Source organism: Propithecus coquereli, unplaced genomic scaffold, assembly GCF_000956105.1.
Source record: "Propithecus coquereli isolate 6110/MARCELLA unplaced genomic scaffold, Pcoq_1.0 Scaffold4, whole genome shotgun sequence".
Lineage (NCBI taxonomy): Eukaryota > Metazoa > Chordata > Mammalia > Primates > Indriidae > Propithecus > Propithecus coquereli.
In genome coordinates this window covers 806,037-820,804 of record NW_012149729.1, presented here as the reverse complement: position 1 = coordinate 820,804, position 14,768 = coordinate 806,037, and the positions used below count along the sequence as shown (strand labels likewise).

The 14,768-nt window shown below is 39.2% G+C and overlaps 1 protein-coding gene across 1 annotated transcript in view; it reads left to right on the top strand.

The window, feature by feature from the left end:
• The window catches only part of HYAL4 (hyaluronoglucosaminidase 4), a 22,158-nt gene extending 7,668 nt beyond the window's left edge, over positions 1-14,490 (top strand). Inside the window, exons 2-4 of the mRNA XM_012652772.1 lie at positions 5,521-6,525; positions 12,436-12,525; positions 14,095-14,490. Coding sequence (XP_012508226.1) covers positions 5,572-6,525; positions 12,436-12,525; positions 14,095-14,490 — 1,440 coding nt within the window. The 5' untranslated portion in view covers positions 5,521-5,571. The remainder of the gene's footprint in view (positions 1-5,520; positions 6,526-12,435; positions 12,526-14,094) is intronic.
• The last annotated feature ends 278 nt before the right edge of the window (positions 14,491-14,768 follow it).

The following is a 14,768-nucleotide window of genomic DNA, read 5'->3' as shown; positions in this document are numbered from 1 at the left end:
TTTCTCTTTAAAGAAATTGAAGCATAGGTATAGACAAGTGTAAAAGATAGATATATATTAAAGAATATTTTAATATCTCATGAATGTGCAAATCGAAATGAAAATATTATTATTACCATATTATTTTTTACTGGTGCATAGTATTCCATTGTATAGAAGGCCATGCTATATTTAACTTTTCCCCTAAAGATGAATATTTGTTTCTACTCTTTGAAACAATGACAAGCAATGCTGCAATGAGTTGTACAGAAGCAGAATTTCTAGGTGAAAGGTTTTGTGCATTGGTAGTTCAGAGAGAAATTTCCAATCTTCTGTTTCCACTAGGAATGTACCCTTTCTTCATTGCAAACAGGTCGTAGTTGATTCCCGCACATTTCACCTTGCTCAAATTTCTTACCTTGCTAAAATATGTATACCTGTTCAGAGAGATGAGTGCCATTTGCAAAGACAGGCAAACCTTAGTTTCCAAGCCATTCCTGGCAGGACTGAGGCAGAATATGAAATTAAGCCATGTCTACCTCAGACAGGACAATGTGATCTGGCCAAAACCTCTGGTCTCTCAAATGCTTGCCCTTCGGCTCCAATCTTATACCCTGACATTCACATGTAGGATCTGGAGAATCCAGATCCAGCTCTCCTTTTTAAACATTGTTCTGGTCCTCAGGCCTGACACTGGCCTCAGCTCCCAGCCCTAGTTTCTGTCTGGTCACCCTGACTAGTATCCCAGCCCTCCTAGTCAATGGCACGGGTCATATTTTGGTGAAGGGGAGTGTTTTAATTATAATCTTGATTATGGACATTGAAAGGACTTAACTGACATTTCACATATCACTGGATTGTTTTTTTAGTTCAAAAAGTTTAATTGGAAATCTGAAGATTTAAATCAACTTAATGTTATTTTAGGGAGCTTAGTTGAAAATAGGTTGACAGAGGGAACATTTTATTCAAAATGTGGTCCTGAGATTTTGTATGCTTTTCAAAGAAAGCTGTTGATCTTGGCTGCAAGAAATTTCAAGTCCTAAAGGAGGATAATACTTTCAGACAAAGACTAAGTATATACTTTTTTGCAAAGACAAACATATTCTCTCTCAGGTTGCCTTTCTTAAAAATGCAAAATGTTCTTGCTTCACAAAAAATGCAGTCTTTCACACTGAATAATAGTGAATTCGCCATTAGCAAAAGTAATACTGAAGTAGTCATTTTCATATATCAAAACTTAAGTTTATTTTTAAGAAGACTGGAAAGGCAGCAATTTTGTGCATTCAATATAGCATAGCAGCCATTCATTTAGTAAGAGAGAGGACATTTGGTATTTTGTGAGTTATACGATGACCTTGTTTTTTTTGTGCTTAGACAAAATTAGAAAGTGGCCTTGCTTTGTCTCATTTTATTGTGATCTGAGAGTAAACCTGTCTGAGGTTAGCATTCTGTGAAAGTGTCTAATGGGAGCATTATATGGCCTAGCTGTGAGTGCTGCCAGCTTTCGAATGCTAGGGGTCACTCTTTTTTTTTTTTTTTCTTTTTAATTTATCACAAGCAACTAAGCTTCTATGGGGAAGGAGTGACAGGGAAATAGGAATAAGTAGGGGATGGTGGTCATTCATTTAGCAGGAGAGAGGGATGTTTGGTATTCTGTGGGTTGCACAGTGACCTTGTTTTTTTCTGTGCTTAAACGAAATTAAAAAGTGGCCTTGCTTTGTCTCATTTTATTGTGGTTGGAGAGTAAACTTTTCTAAATTTGACATTCTGTGAGATTGTCTAATGGGATCATTATACAGGTTAGATGTTAGTACTGCCAGCTTTTGAATGCTGGGGGTTACTTTTTTTAAAAAAAATTTATCACAAGCAACTAAGCTTTAATGGGGAAGGAGTTACAGGGGAAATAGGAATGAGGAGGGGACAGAGGTTTCTTTGCAGCTATGCATGGTGGTCCTGTCTCCCCCAAGGGAACCTCCCCACCTTCTTCACTGTCTCCTTCATTATCAGGAAGAAGGAATGGGAACGAGGTGCGGTCCTGTGGCCTACTTGAGATAGGCCCCATAATTGTGCTGCTTTTGTCACATTCCCCTGAGTGGGACAAAAAGATTAGACCTGTGACGCTAAGGTCAATGTAAGCCTTCCTCACTGTGACTCTTTCTTCCACCGGAGGAGGAGTCTGAGGAGAAAGCTACTTCCCTCTATTCTGCGGCTTCCACGAATGTGTCATTTCACTGGAAATTATTGGTCTATGGGCCCTCAAAATGTTTTCATAGAAGTTTCCCTGTTGAATGAAAGGAACTGGTCCTTCATATATGATCCTAGAATAAATCTTGCTTCTGAGGAGAGAAAACTGGGATAAAATTTAAGGGACAAGTCCAGGTTAATCTTCTCACTCATCATCCCTGCCCTCAACATCTTGTCAACTCTTCCTAAAATTCTACCACTTAGAGATCTGTTTAAAGGAGCAAAGCTTCCTGGGAAGATTATGGAAGAGGGAAGGGAGAAAGAAAAGGAACGGTGGTGACTCATGGTTATGTGTAGATAATTGCCCAGGTTGCTGTGCTGCCACAGCTAGTGGAGATGCAGGCCGAGCTCAGCAGTGGGGGCTCCAACGGCATGGGGAGGGGTGAGAGAAAGGGTCTAGGGGAGTTATGAAGCAAGGGCAGGCCTGGGGAGATTCACCGCTGAAGGAAAGAGGACAGAGAAACACACAGCTACAGATTGTATGGTGGGGGCAGGGAACTGATAAAAGTGTCTGGAAGGTGCCACGTGAGGGAATATCCTCACAGCAAGCCATGTTTAATTAGGAGAGCAACAGAGGATGCGCCAGCACCGTGACCTGGCTGTGCGGGAAGCAGAAACCCTAGACACACAGCAAGCAGAAGACAAGCACAGAATTTCACTTCCTGATTTGCCTGTCTTAATTCTGTACACAACACATATTTTATCAGGAGCTATGCCTGCCATCTGCCATTGAATAGGCACCTTCAGTTCTTGGAATAAGGAGAATAGTACATTCCAGGGTAGAAGAAGTCACTTGGTAACCTTGTAATAAATGAATGAGGATGTTTTGTGGCAGTGAGGAGGGGCTAATCAAGGGGGAAACAATAGTCAGTTGAAAACTATGTTTTTTTTTTTTTTTGAGACACAGTCTTGCTCTGTTGCCTGGGCTGGAGTGCCGTGGCGTTAGCCTAGCTCACAGAAACCTCAAACTCCTGGGCTCAAGCGATCCTTCTGCCTCAGCCTCCTGAGTAGCTGGGACTGCAGGAATGCGCCACTATGCCCGGCTAATTTTTATATATATATTTTTAGTTATCCAGATCATTTCTTTCTATTTTTTAGTAGAGACGGGGTCTCGCTGTTGCTCAGGCTGGTCTCGAACTCCTGACGTTGAGGGATCCACCTGCCTTGGCCTCCCAGAGTGCTAGGATTATAGGCGTGAGCCACTGCGCCCGGCCTGAAAACTATGTTTTGAATAAAACCAAGAGCAGGAAGTGTTCTGGCAGAGGAGAGTATGTTTGTACATATGTATAGTCTTCTCTTACAAGAATTTTAGACATAAAGACAAGCTTTCCCAGCCCCCCACCCCCATTAATGACTCCTTATACAAATCCATTATTCTTACCCTGGAGCAGAATATAATAAAAAACCAAACAGAAAGAGCAGTCTTGAGTACCACAATTCTCTTAATACTCATGAAATTAGATACCCTTGAAAATACTGTTCTCTCCAATCTGTAATTTAGACTTTCAGTATATCATGCTACTAAGTGAGCTAATCTTATTCATCTTTGTGTTGTGGGGGAGTAGAGATATTTTATTCAGTGGATGAAAATATCTACCTCTATAGCTCTTAAAAACTGATATTCTGTGTATATCCTTTTACTCAGGACTTCTTAAATGTCTTTGAGTAGAATTTTATAAATTACTCAAAATTTTTGTTTACCTCAGTGTCCTAGGCCTGAGAAATGCTCTGAGGTTTGGCTGGGGACACCTGGTGGTTAGAAATGATAATGACATATAACATGCAGCACACACATGATGGCTTTGCTGGAGGAAACGCTCAAAAGCCATCAAACTGGCACTAACTGATCAACACTATGGTGCTGACACGGTAATAATATCCTCCAGGGATTAGGGGGTCTGGAGGGGGTAAATTCACAATTAATGGACGCGGTGAGCATTGTAGAGGGGAAGGGCATGTCTCTAATCCTCGCTTGGGTGAGGCAAAGTCATAAAATGTAACCAAAATGTTTGTACCCTCATAATATCCTGAAAAAAAAAAGCCCCAGGTTCCATGTAAACAGCCTCTTATCAATCAGAGTTCCTGGTTGTAAGCAACTGAATCAAAATCTCCCTTACTTGAGCAGAAAAGTGCTGTCCCATGAGGACAATGTTGCCACTTAATAGTAACACCATGGACATCAGGTTCTGGATGCCCCCACAGGCCGGCTGCTCCTGGACACTGTCGCCTCTTTGCATCTCAAGACCCCAGTTCAAAGTCTAGAATAGGACACATCTAATTGGCCTGACCATGGTCATATATCAGCACCCAAACTGCAAGGAAGGCTGGGAAAGCATCTGGAAATTTTGGCTTATTTAATGTCTTCCACCCAGAAACATATGGTGCAGAATTGACTACAGAGGAAAGGGTCCATATCCTGGGCCCTCAGCCAAAGGACAAATGTCAACTATAGACCCTAACCTCACTAGGCATTAGGCATAACCATAATGCCTTTTTATCTTAATAATGTAGGAGATTGTAAAGACTTTATGCCATCAGACCCTTTGATGAGCTCTTTGAAAAATAATTATTTTGTAGTTGTTTTACAAAAAGGTGACTAAAAAGGAAACTTGACAAAATAGTTGCTATCTTCTTCCCTCTCCTATCGTCCAAGCGCCTACCTATATTCCAGGCTCAACTTGTGTGTCTTCTCTGAGGCATTCTTTGCCACTGAATCACTTTCTCATCCTACCTGCTCCCTACCCCACGAGAAGCAATTGCTCTAGTAAATTACCATGTGGCACTTGTTATGCATTTTTACATTGCCTTGCCTTCCATGTAATGTGACAATGATCAGGCAAGCCTCTTCATCTCTCTAAGCCTCAGTTTCCTCATTTGTAGAATGGAGATGTAATTAATAAGTCTTACACACTTATTGTAAGATTAAACAAGATACATATTTATAAAGCACATAAGCATAATGCCTGGGATTTGATGCGTTTTCCAGAATAATAGTGAATATTATTTTACATCTTTATTGATCATGGGCTCCTTGAAGGCAAAGACCACAACTTATTCATTTTGTTTTCTGGACACAGGGTCTAATACTCCACAAGTATTTGTTGAATTGCATTGTTGGCCCCTGAATAGAAGCGAGGTCACTACACTTGCTTCTATATCTCAATTTATTTATAGTTCTCTGTAAGACTTTAAGTAAAAGGTGCTTAAAAAATATGAATGTATAATAATAATATTCATTCAATAATTGAGTCTTTTTCCTCAAAATTATCACTAATAGAAAATTAAATCTCTCCACAGGTCTTCCAAAGCGCATTAAAGCAGAAGATAACATAAGGTTTTTATCTTATCATGAAACTATTATCTGAAGGACAATTAAGGCTTTGTGTTGTTCAACCTCTACATCTCACATCATGGCTCTTTATCTTTTTTATTCTGAAGTCTGTTTCTTCTCTAAAACCTGCCCGACTTCCAATTTATCAAAGGAAACCCTTCATAGCTGCTTGGAATGCTCCAACAGATCAGTGTTTGATAAAATATAATTTAAGACTGAATTTGAAAATGTTTCATGTGATTGGAAGCCCACTGGCCAAGGCTAGGGGGCAAAATGTCACTATATTTTATGTCAATAGATTGGGATACTATCCCTGGTATACATCAGAGGGGGTCCCCATTAATGGGGGTCTCCCCCAGAACATAAGTTTGCAAGTACATCTGGAAAAAGCTGACCAAGACATTAATTACTACATCCCTGCTGAAGATTTCAGTGGACTTGCTGTTATAGACTGGGAATATTGGCGACCACAGTGGGCCCGAAACTGGAATACAAAAGATGTCTACAGACAGAAGTCAAGAAAGCTTATTTCTGATATGCAAAGGAATGGATCAGCTACTGATATCGAATATTTAGCCAAAGCAACCTTTGAAGAAAGTGCAAAAGCTTTCATGAAGGAAACCATCAAATTGGGAATTAAGAGCCGACCCAAAGGCCTTTGGGGTTATTATTTATATCCTGATTGCCACAATTATAATATTTATGCCCCAAACTATACTGGGTCATGCCCAGAGGAGGAAGTTTTGAGGAACAATGAGCTCTCTTGGCTCTGGAATAGCAGTGCTGCTTTATATCCTTCTATTGGTGTCAGGAAATCCCTTGGAGACAGTGAAAACATTTTGCGCTTCTCACGATTTCGTGTGCACGAGTCTATGAGGATCTCCGCCATGACATGCCATGATTATGCTCTACCTGTGTTTGTCTACACAAGGCTAGGGTACAGAGATGAGCCTTTATTTTTTCTTTCTAAGGTAAGAAGTTCCTTGCCCAATGGTGGGGGATTTCCTCCGTATCTCTAAAAGAGACACATCTTGGTTAATTATGCTCTTTGAAGAATTGATTCCAATTAATGGTCTGTTGGCTAGGAACATAATTCTTCCTTGAGTAGTCAACCACTTAGACTCTTCATTTATGCAGACTGAATTTTGATTATCTTATTTTATTATTATTCTTTTAAGGAACAAAGTAAGGCAGGAAAGAGTCAAAGTGAGATACGAGCAACTACTACACTTGCTGCCCCCCTACTTTGATTGTACTTCCTTACAATTGTCCATATAGAAGGTTATTGAAATGACTGGCAGTAAACGCATCAGAAAATCAGAGAGCATGTTTTCGAATGGAGTCATTTGCTCATATATGCGGAGGTGAAATTGGCAATACTTCTTTTTGGCCTCACCATCTCAAATGTCAAGAAAAAATGCATATTATCAGCTTCAAAGAAAGGTATAAGGAAAGGTATAAACTGTACACTTAAAAATGACTAAAATGATAAATTTTAGGTTATGTGTTTTTTATGACAATTAAAAAAATTTTTTAAAAATTCTAAAAAGATATGAGGGAGTATGCAAATCTGTTAAAAGTAGATGAGTCTATAGATTTAACCGTCTGGGTTTATTATTGCCTCTATGAGCACAACTAACGGAAAGTGGACAAGGGAGGTGTGAGTTTCTAAATTCAATACTTAAGTCATGAGTAGATGGTTTTATATCCCTAGTTTAAAGTTTAGAGATAGAAGTTTTATTATGTCTGATTATTTTTACTCAAGCCATATATGCTGCCAAAGACTTCATCCAAACCATGAGTGTAACTTTTTTAAACAGGTAACCTTTCAGCCAGATTTTCTCTCCCTTCTGTCTATGCTAATCTAGCCACTTAAATGGATACTTCTAGGGAAAACAGTTGGTACTCTAACCTTCAGATTTGGGTAATTATGTGTAAACTTTCTAGATTGAGAAGACTTGAGGCTTGTTCTGGCTTTCACATTTATGATGCAGTGGTGTTTTAAGATATTACTAGATACCAGAGGCATAATGTATTTTAATGGAGGCATTGCTTCTTCTCCACCATTACAAACTTCCATTCATCAGCATATGTTAAAATACAAAGACATTCTGAGTGTAAGCCATGCCAATTAGGAGGCTTAGGAAGGAGGGCTCTACCCTGGAACATGCACAGAGTAGTGTATTCGTCAGAGGGAGAAATGGCGCATATGTGGGAAGTATCGTAACAGCTCTGCCTCCGACACCATTCATGAGATGAGAAAGGAAAAAAGTCTTTATTGTGAATTGATATTTGTACTACCAAGAAAAATCAGTGATAAACAGTTGAATGAAGAAGGACAGGAAATCAATACTATGTGGAAGGTTTAAAAAAATCATCTAAGTATTTACAAAATAATCTTGACTCTAGAATTGAAAGTTAAATACTGGCTTATTTTATAAAACTTTTTTTCTATATTTGACCAAATATTTTCCTTTCTTTAATGATAGTAAATATATTTTTGGAAGAAACGATAAACTTTTTTTTTTTTTTTTTTAATTTGAGATAGCGTCTTGCTCTGTTTCCCAGGCTGGACTGCAGTGGTGCAATCATAGCTCACTGCAACCTTGCATTCCTAAGCTTAAGCAATCCTCCCACCTCAGCCTCCTGAGTAGCTAGCACTATAGGCATGTACCACCATGCCAGGATAATTTTAAAATTTTTTTGTAGATATAGGTCTTCTATGCTAATCAGTCTGATCACCAACTCCTGGGCTCAAGGGATCCTCCTGCCTCGGCCTCCCAAAACGTTAAGATTACAGGCATAAGCCACCCTGTGTGGGCAGAAACCATAAACTTTAAGGGACAACATATTCATTTCAAAAGATTAATTTAGATTACTAGTACATTCTGCACATTCTGTAAACTTGGGGTAAGCTTCTTTCTCAAGTGGCTATAGCTTCAGAAATACTTCTCTTTTTTCTCAGGAAAAAGGAACAACAGTTTGGGTCTCATCCCATTCTGCACTCTTTTCCTTTTGAATGGCAAGCTATTCCCAAATGTTTTAAACCATCAATGTACCCACCATTGTACCCTAAATGACTACTAATGGCTTCCATTTCTTACTTTCCCAACAATGTCTGCATTTTAGCATACACACACATATAGCCAAGATTAGAAAAAGCATTTGCCAGTAAGTAGCAAATCTCTTAACCTTCCTGGACCTCAGTGTCTTGATGTACAAAATGGGACAGTATTACCTGCCCTACTTACCTAGCAGAAGTATTATGAAAATCAAATGAGAAAATGCATATGACAATTTAAAGCACTATAGAAATATGTGTGATGTGGCTATCACTTTTTACAGATATCAAAGCCTTAAACTTAAACATGGGCTATCTAAGAATGGAAGCTCAGGCAGCAGCCATAGCTTGGGAGAATAACATGAAGGCAGTAAAACCTCATGTCATACATAAGATGCCTACACTACCTGCATATAAATGCAACCTCGGTATAACCTGATGCTGTGCTTTTAAAAAACAACGTAAGGAGTTTTCTTTACTGTGGATTTAAACATGTTTATCCCTGCCATTGATTAATGCTCTCTCTGGTAATGCACAAAGGGAGCTCATTAGCAATGCTCCAGCTCCCCACAGTGGGCGCTTTGCTGACATGCACTCTGGTAAGCAGCAGGGACGGAACCCACGTGTGGAGAGTGAGTCCTCTGGTTACCCCACCCTCTGCTTCTGAAACCTTGATTCCAGCCTGAGGATCATGGGTGCAGGCAAGGCAGCCCTAAACCACGCTGGGACCTGGGAGATTCCTTTTCACTACATCTGCTTTGTTCTTTTATTTCTCCTTTCATGTGACACCATCTATGTGGCTTATGATCTCAGGTGGTCCCAATCCACTCCTAGAGGCATCTTTTCTGTGATTTCCCTTACTGAGTAATGAATGCCCTTACTTTTCTGATTCCCCAAACACAGCTGCTTTGTGATTCATTCAGCACCCTACTCTCTGCTGGTGACAGTTAACTAATTTGGTGAGAAACTAATTTGACAACTAATTTGGAAGAAACTAATACCAGCCTCACAAGGTGTGGCTTTCACCACAAACATCTGTAGCTTTCATACTTGCTGAATATGTATCAATAACCTGTAAATACAAAATGCAAATGCTGTGTCCCCTCCTTCTTTGATGGCAATGCCTTAACCCAAAGGAAGGCTGTTGGGGATTTCTGACCCTCTGATAACACCATGTGAATATCACGTGTCTGGATTTGGGGAAGTTTCAAAGTGAACAGAGTGAGAAATTGTGCTCCCTTATGTCTCAACCAAAAGAGGCAAATGGACATGGACCTAGCAGAGTCTGCAGTCTGGGTGCTGCATGGATGGCTCCTCCTCTGTCCCTATTCATCACACCTTTGATAATTTTCACAATCCTTTCATTTACACTAGCTTATCTGAGCCTCACGAAACCTCCACACATTCCTGTCATGTCAGCTCTGACCTGTATGACAGATACCATGGTCGTAGGGATTGAAAATGGATGGGAATCTGAAAGGGAAATTAGTTAAACCCAAAATCTCTTTTGTTTTTTGAAAGTTACCAGAAAATTGCCCCCCCCCAAAAAACTTAAAAACTCAACTTATAAAACTTTTGAGAATTAGACTATAAAAGTGTCAGATAAGATTTATCTCTCAAATATTGTTATTGATATAAATTACCCAAGGCAACATACAGTTTAAAGTTCTGCTTTTACTTTCCACCAAATCACCCAATTACATTTTCCAGCATGTCCCTGGTGAAAATTCAGCCTTGGAGTAGCAGAATGTATTATAATTTAAAAAACTAGGAAACCAACTACCTACATTCAACTCTTAATTTCCCCATGAAACAGCCTCTATCCATGTTAATCTTTAAACACTAAAACAATAATCCTTTCAGATTACAAAACCGAAATTCCCACTGCTGAAATCTTGCTTTCACATATCTTAATCATATTGGGGAAAATCTCAGTGGCTTTATCATGGGTGGATGAGTCATAAATGAAGCCCATTAAATGAGGTACTTTGAAATTAAACACAGGTAATTTTAGAAACCAAATATAAAGGCTGGGCCAAATCAGGGCCTGCAAGCCCTTAGCACTGTTTCTTTGCCAGGCCTTGGAATCGAAATGTGCAAAACCATCCGAGTCACTGCAGAGGTGAAGTTCCACAGGGGCATGTTGCAAAATATAAAAGAAACCTGGTTAAGAGGATTACATTTCGAGCAGGAAAACTTTTGGATTCTGTTTTTGGATCATATACGTATGACCTAGTTTCTGGGTATATGCCCCTAATTAATTTAATTAAGCAATTGATCACTATTTACAGGCTCACTGTCTTCAAAATATTATATTGGTGCAAAAGTAATTGTGACTTCAGACCATGAATTTTAAATCATTATAACTAGGCTGAAACACATCTTTGTTAATCAAAATAGGAACCATTACAATCAACACATTTTTGCCAATGAGAAATAAGTTTCTTTATTTCTGTAGCACAAAAATCCATGCTTTGGGATTCGACAAACTCTTGGATAGCATTTTCTGTGTCCTGCTGGTTGTGGAAGCATTTTCCTTGCAAAAAGTTGTCGAGATGCTAGGGGAAGTGGTAGTCAGGTGGTGAGAGGTCAGGTAAATATGGCGGATTAGGCAAAACTTCGTAGCCCAATTCATTCAAGTTTGGAAGCGTTGGGTGTGTAACATGCAGTCAGGCACTGTTGTGGAGAAGAATTGGACCCTTTCTGTTGACCTATGCAGGCGTTGCAGTTTTCGGTGCATCTCCTTGATTTGCTGAGTACACTTCTCAGATGTAATGGTTTCACCGGGATTGCTGTAGTGGATCAGACCAGGAGCAGACCACCAAACAGTGACCATGACCTTTTTTAGTGCAAGTTTGGCTTTGGGGCTTCTTTTCAGTCCAACCATTGAGCTGGTTGTTGCCAGTTGTTGTATAAAATCCACTTTTCATAGCATGTCACAGTCAACTGAGAAATGGTACGTTGTGGTTGCATACAAGAAGAGAAGATGACACTTCAAAATGATGATTTTTTTGATTTTCGGTCAGCTCATGAGGCACCCACTTATCGGGCTTTTTCACCTTTCTAATTTGCTTCAAATGCCGAATGACCATAGGATGGTTGATGTTGAGTTCTTTGGCAACTTCTCATGTAGTTGTAAGAGGATCAGCTTCAATGATTGCTCTCTATTGGTCATTGTCAATTTCCAATTGCCGGCCACTGCACTCCTCATCTTCAAGGCTCTCACCTCCTTTGCAAAACTTCTTGAACCACCACTGCACTGTAGGTTCATTAGCAGTTCCTGGGCTAAATGCGTTGTTGATGTTGTGAGTTGTCTCTGCTGCTTTATGATCCCTTTTGAACTGGAATAAGAAAATCGCTTGAATTTGGTTTTTGTCTAACATCATTTCCATGGTCTAAAATAAATATAAAATAAACAGCAAGTAATAAGTCATTAGCAAAAAAACATAAAGCGAGAAATGCATATTAAAGTGATGTATAATATAACCACATTTATTTAAGAATATGTTCCAATATCAAACGGCAAATTTCAATAACGCTAAAACCACAATTACTTTTGCACCAATCTAATAATATCTTCCATGGCAAAATGCAAATTGTTATTTAAAAATATTTATATGTTTTTTGCATATGATTATAGAGTGCGATTTAAACATTGGTTCATGCAACATGTATATTACTCTAAAAAAGTGGAAAATAGTTTCTATGGAGTATCTGAGCTCAGTTCTAGCCCTATTATACTAAACTCACCTCTAATCCTAATCCCTGGTGGATTGTTTTACATTCAAATTAACAATGAACTCTACTTTCTTCCATCTAGCAAGATCTAGTCAGTACCATAGGAGAAAGCGCTGCCTTGGGTGCTGCAGGCATTGTTATTTGGGGAGACATGAATTTAACTTCATCTGAGGTAAGTCAGTACTTTGAAGGTATATTTAATGTTTTTTTAAATTACTCTGTTTTCTTGTAGAACTCACTCTAATCCAAGCTATCATGGCCCCCATGGTAAACCAGCTTTAGAATAAAAGTCCAAATTAGTGCCTGATACACAGGAAGGGCTCAATAAACATTGTTAACTTTTGTAAAAACAGTTATCATAACACCAACATTTGCTGAATATTTATTTATTATGTGCTGAGACTGTGCTAAGAGATTTTTTGTTAGCATTTGCTCACTTACTGGTCCCATGAGGTAGTGACTATCATCTTCATTTACAGATGGGGAAATAAGAGATGAAACCTAACTAGGGTAACAGCTAGTTAGGCCAGTTAGTGGAGGAGCTGACATTTACCATAGACAGTTTAACACTGGAGCCCTCGCATTTAACCACTACATAAAACCTGTTACAGTCTACCTTGAGAAGTAGAAACAGGTGGCAACTTTCTAATCTCCACGCTGACGTTATTTTTTTCTCAACAGAGAAATTAGCTGAAAATTAAAAGCATTTAAAATAAGATTTGTATGTCTCTTCAAATTTCTCCCAGCTAAAATATTTACTCCAAGAAATCATCCTAGTTTTCCCCAATCCACATTAATCGCAATCCCTTCTGCATTTCCAGATGTCATTTGCTTATATCTCTATAGTGTAACACATTTTGGCTTGAATTATAAAACTGGTACCCTCAACACTTTTTGTTAAATTGAATTTTTTGCAAGTCCATGATGATTTGATATTATTCTTAGAATTTCACAGGCTCAATTTGTTGCTACTGAGATATCACTCATGAAACTATTTATGACTGGGTCCACCTATGAGAATTAGGTAGAAATCAAGAGGATCAATTTCTGACTTTCTAGGTGTGATATTTCCACTTCGGGCCCTATGTGGCTGGTGAGAATAGCTGCATCAGGAAGTTGGGTGCACAACCCAGGTGGCCTCTATTTAGAACACATAATAAGAACACACACAAAAATTACCTAATTCCTCACAGGCTTTTTTGTGTTTGAATTGCATATAGAAGTGTAGAACCCAGGACAGTCGATATTTGAGCATAATTATCAGAAAAATCCAGAAGGTTACAGGTTGATTTCAACAATAGATGGTAAAATATGATGATTCAGGTTCTGACACAACCATGAATGGCACAACATACAAAGTGGCCTGATTACAGCAGCTGTGGCATGATTTTTAATTTGAGTTTGTTCCTCTCCTTTTCATACTCATTAATTTGGGAGCTAAAAGCGGGGCAAGTTGTAAGTTGGTAGAAGACAAGGTCTCATATGTTGATTCTGGGGCCCATTTGCAAGTTTGGTTGCTTAGTGTCACTGTAACATATTCTCCATCTCTGGTCCCTTAGACCTCTCCCCTTTCTGATCTGGGACCCCTGTGTTATGCTGCCTGGGAGCCTAAGAGTTCACCAACTGGAACCAAGACATTAGGTTTCAATCAAGTCCAAAGAGCTGCCTTGTGGGCCTGGAAGCTCTAACCCTATCAGTACCAGAAGAAACACTAAAATCCATTTTTTTTCTACATTTCTAGGGTAACTGTACAAAGGTGAAGCAGTTTGTGAATTCTGATTTAGGGAGCTACATAGTCAATGTGACCAGAGCTGCTGAGGTGTGCAGCCTTCACCTCTGCAGGAATAATGGCAGGTGCATAAGGAAGATGTGGAAAGCTCCCAATTACCTTCACTTGAACCCTGCAAGTTACCACATAGAGGCCTCTGAGAATGGGGAATTTACTGCGAAAGGAAAAGCATCTGACACAGACCTGGCAGTGATGGCAGAGAAATTTTCCTGTCATTGTTATCAGGGATACGAAGGAGCTGACTGCAGAGAAATGAAGATGGCTGACGGCTGCTCTGGGGTTTTCCCTTTTTCTGGCTCACTAATAACACTATGTCTGCTGGTTTTCGCAGGATATGGGAACATTTAGTTGTGGGATAATTGCGTTTAAAGGGAAGTGTGTGGCCTCTAGAATATTCACTTAGGAAAAAGATGAAACTTACGATTTTTTTCTCTCATGAATTCCATTGAAAGGTACTACAAGAGGACATTATTAATGTCACTTAACATAAACCAAAACCTGTTATTTGCTTCCAGTTTGGCTAAGAAACCAGATCCAGGAATAAAATCGATATACTCTTTTTCCTTACTGAAATGTTTAAGTTGGATTTAAACTAAAGTGGTATATTTTAATCTTTATAAGAGTGT